Source organism: Protopterus annectens, chromosome 13.part0 (assembly GCF_019279795.1).
Source record: "Protopterus annectens isolate FY-2018-M chromosome 13.part0, PAN1.0, whole genome shotgun sequence".
Classification (NCBI taxonomy): Eukaryota; Metazoa; Chordata; order Ceratodontiformes; family Protopteridae; genus Protopterus; species Protopterus annectens.
The window spans coordinates 1287941802-1287946152 of NC_056747.1; the positions used below are offsets into that span (position 1 = coordinate 1287941802).

Below are 4351 nucleotides of genomic sequence, written 5' to 3' on the forward strand. Positions count from 1 at the left end.
GGCTGGTACTCTTTTACCTCCTACCTAGTACATAAATAAAATAAAAGTGGGGTGACCTTGTACATAAAAATGAAAGTGGGGAGTGTCAACCTTCCCCACTTCACAGAGAGTATTATAGAAATACAATTATTGGAAAATGTAAATCACCATTACATTTTAACCAAGTAAATCAACAATTAATACAACTAATATATATTAAATTAAATTACATCCAGTGTTGTATGATTTTTTACAAGGCAGTAAATTAATTAAACAGTGCCATCACTCAGTATGTCTTTGGCAGACTTCCAAGCAGTGAACCAATCACTGAAGAGTAATTATTCTGTTAGTATAGAGTTTATTATTTATGCTGAATTCTTAGCACGGTGCAGCATTTTAACTGTCACTCTAACCTATTCCCAAAACAGCATGTAGAACTTTTCCCATCAAACTTCTGCAACTATATTAGGCTTTATTACAAGAGATCCAGTTTAAAATGAAACAACCAGCAAACTCCTTCCCTTTAATACAGGGTAACCTTGGTCACCAGTGAATAGGCTGTTAAGCCACGAATAAGAGACATATTCATAATGTTCCACAACAGAATTTGCAATATAACACTGCAATGTTATTAACACAATATGTGATAAATACAGACATGCATGTGTGAGTGTGTATTGGTGTGTATGTCTATCTGTATCTGTGTGTTTTTTGATCTATGTGTGCCTGTGTCTATGTGTATCATCAGTTTGTGCATGCCTGAATATATATGCACAAACATGCATGTTTGTGTGTGTGGGTGTGCAGGTGCATCCCTTTTTGTCTTTGTATGTCTGTGTGTCTTTTGGTGTTTGTGTGCCTATGATTTTGCGTGTCTGCCATTGTGTGCGTGCTTGAACATATGCACAAGTGTGTGTATAGGTGTGTCTGTTGTTTTAAGCACCTGCAATGTTTCAGATGTTATTAGAAGTCATCAGTACAACATGGACATGACAGATGTGACATTTGCCAATTCTCTGCTGCAAACATTACATTTTATTATGATGCATATGTCATTCATTCATTCCCCATGAAAAGGTTGGCGATTGCTGCCTGGATGATTTTTAATTCAGGTTTTGCAGCACTTGGGCCTTATAAGTATCAGAAAGGAATAATATTTTTTCGTGAAATTCAGTCTGACATGTGGTGTGCCTTAATGACCCATTAATATCCTGTTTATTTTGTGCCCTAATGACCCATTAATATCATTCTTTTCAATCCCCCCATAACAACCTGTAACAGCTTTACCTCCCCTTTCCTTCTTACAGATAGTTCATTCTGTATGAATCCTTCTACCTCCCCTTTCCTTCATACAGATAGTTCATTCTGTATGAATCCTTCTACCTCCCCTTTCCTTCATACAGATAGTTCATTCTGTATGAATCCTTCTACCTCCCCTTTCCTTCTTACAGATAGTTCATTCTGTATGAGTCCTTCTACCTCCCCTTTCCTTCTTACAGATAGTTCATTCTGTATGAGTCCTTCTACCTCCCCTTTCCTTCTTACAGATAGTTCATTCTGTATGAGTCCTTCTACCTCCCCTTTCCTTCTTACAGATAGTTCATTCTGTATGAGTCCTTCTACCTCCCCTTTCCTTCTTACAGATAGTTCATTCTGTATGAGTCCTTCTACCTCCCCTTTCCTTCTTACAGATAGTTCATTCTGTATGAGTCCTTCTACCTCCCCTTTCCTTCTTACAGATAGTTCATTCTGTATGAATCCTTCTACCTCCCTTTCCTTCTTACAGATAGTTCATTCTGTATGAGTCCTTCTACCTCGTCCTTCTACCTCCCCTTTCCTTCTTACAGATAGTTCATTCTGTACGAGTCCTTCTACCTCCCCTTTCCTTCTTACAGATAGTTCATTCTGTACGAGTCCTCCTACCTCCCCTTTCCTTCTTACAGATAGTTCATTCTGTACGAGTCCTCCTACCTCGCCTTTCCTTCTTACAGATAGTTCATTCTGTACGAGTCCTTCTACCTCGCCTTTCCTTCTTACAGATAGTTCATTCTGTACGAGTCCTTCTACCTCACCTTTCCTTCTTACAGATAGTTCATTCTGTACGAGTCCTTCTACCTCCCCTTTCCTTCTTACAGACAGTTCATTCTGTACGAGTCCTTCTACCTCCCCTTTCCTTCTTACAGATAGTTCATCTACCTCCCCTTTCCTTCTTACAGATAGTTCATTCTGTACGAGTCCTTCTACCTCCCCTTTCCTTCTTACAGACAGTTCATTCTGTACGAGTCCTTCTACCTCCCCTTTCCTTCTTACAGATAGTTCATTCTGTACGAGTCCTTCTACCTCCCCTTTCCTTCTTACAGATAGTTCATTCTGTAGGAGTCCTTCTACCTCCCCTTTCCTTCATACAGATAGTTCATTCTGTACGAGTCCTTCTACCTCCCCTTTCCTTCTTACAGATAGTTCATTCTGTATGAGTCCTTCTACCTCCCCTTTTCTTCTTACAGATAGTTCATTCTGTATGAGACCTTCTACCTCCCCTTTCCTTCTTACAGATAGTTCATTCTGTATGAATCCTTCTACCTCCCCTTTCCTTCTTACAGATAGTTCATTCTGTATGAATCCTTCTACCTCCCCTTTCCTTCTTACAGATAGTTCATTCTGTATGAATCCTTCTACCTCCCCTTTCCTTCTTACAGATAGTTCATTCTGTACGAATCCTTCTACCTCCCCTTTCCTTCTTACAGATAGTTCATTCTGTACGAGTCCTTCTACCTCCCCTTTCCTTCTTACAGATAGTTCATTCTGTACGAGTCCTTCTACCTCCCCTTTCCTTCTTACAGATAGTTCATTCTGTATGAGTCCTTCTACCTCCCCTTTCCTTCTTACAGATAGTTCATTCTGTATGAGTCCTTCTACCTCCCTTTCCTTCTTACAGATAGTTCATTCTGTACGAGTCATTCTACCTCCCCTTTCCTTCTTACAGATAGTTCATTCTGTATGAGTCATTCTACCTCCCCTTTCCTTCTTACAGATAGTTCATTCTGTATGAATCCTTCTACCTCCCCTTTCCTTCTTACAGATAGTTCATTCTGTATGAATCCTTCTACCTCCCCTTTCCTTCTTACAGATAGTTCATTCTGTACGAGTCCTTCTACCTCCCCTTTCCTTCTTACAGATAGTTCATTCTGTACGAATCCTTCTACCTCGCCTTTCCTTCTTACAGATAGTTCATTCTGTATGAATCCTTCTACCTCCCCTTTCCTTCTTACAGATAGTTCATTCTGTATGAATCCTTCTACCTCCCCTTTCCTTCTTACAGATAGTTCATTCAGTACGAGTCCTCCTACCTCGCCTTTCCTTCTTACAGATAGTTCATTCTGTACGAGTCCTTCTACCTCCCCTTTCCTTCTTACAGATAGTTCATTCTGTACGAGTCCTTCTACCTCCCCTTTCCTTCTTACAGATAGTTCATTCTGTACGAGTCCTTCTACCTCCCCTTTCCTTCTTACAGATAGTTCATTCTGTACGAATCCTTCTACCTCCCCTTTCCTTCTTACAGATAGTTCATTCTGTATGAATCCTTCTACCTCCCCTTTCCTTCTTACAGATAGTTCATTCTGTATGAATCCTTCTACCTCCCCTTTCCTTCTTACAGATAGTTCATTCTGTACGAGTCCTTCTACCTCCCCTTTCCTTCTTACAGATAGTTCATTCTGTATGAATCCTTCTACCTCCCCTTTCCTTCTTACAGATAGTTCATTCTGTATGAATCCTTCTACCTCCCCTTTCCTTCTTACAGATAGTTCATTCTGTATGAATCCTTCTACCTCCCCTTTCCTTCTTACAGATAGTTCATTCTGTATGAATCCTTCTACCTCCCCTTTCCTTCTTCAGATAGTTCATTCTGTAAGAGTCCTTCTACCTCCCCTTTCCTTCTTACAGATAGTTCATTCTGTATGAATCCTTCTACCTCCCCTTTCCTTCTTACAGATAGTTCATTCTGTATGAATCCTTCTACCTCCCCTTTCCTTCTTCAGATAGTTCATTCTGTAAGAGTCCTTCTACCTCCCCTTTCCTTCTTACAGATAGTTCATTCTGTATGAGTCCTTCTACCTCCCCTTTCCTTCTTCAGATAGTTCATTCTGTACGAGTCCTTCTACCTCCCCTTTCCTTCTTACAGATAGTTCATTCTGTATGAATCCTTCTACCTCCCCTTTCCTTCTTACAGATAGTTCATTCTGTATGAGTCCTTCTACCTCCCCTTTCCTTCTTACAGATAGTTCATTCAGTACGAGTCCTCCTACCTCCCCTTTCCTTCTTACAGATAGTTCATTCTGTCACGGTCCTCTACCTCCCCTTTCCTTCTTACAGA

At 40.3% G+C, this 4351-nt stretch overlaps 1 protein-coding gene across 1 annotated transcript; it reads right to left on the reverse strand.

Annotated features, from left to right (window-relative positions):
- Positions 1-320: 320 nt before the first annotated feature.
- On the reverse strand, positions 321-2492 carry LOC122788053. Its single transcript, XM_044054975.1, has 3 exons — positions 2482-2492; positions 1807-2377; positions 321-1746 (listed from the first exon to the last, which is right to left on the reverse strand). Exons 1-3 carry the CDS (start codon positions 2490-2492, stop codon positions 1375-1377), a joined length of 954 nt encoding a protein of 317 aa, XP_043910910.1. The 3' UTR covers positions 321-1374.
- Between the last annotated feature and the right edge of the window lie 1859 nt (positions 2493-4351).

Coding starts and splice junctions, on each gene's coding strand:
- LOC122788053 (XM_044054975.1), bottom strand. Junction 1,747..1,806: donor CTGTAAGAAGGAAAGGGGAG/GTAGAAGGACGA, acceptor AAGGAAAGGGAG/GTAGAAGGATTCATACAGAA.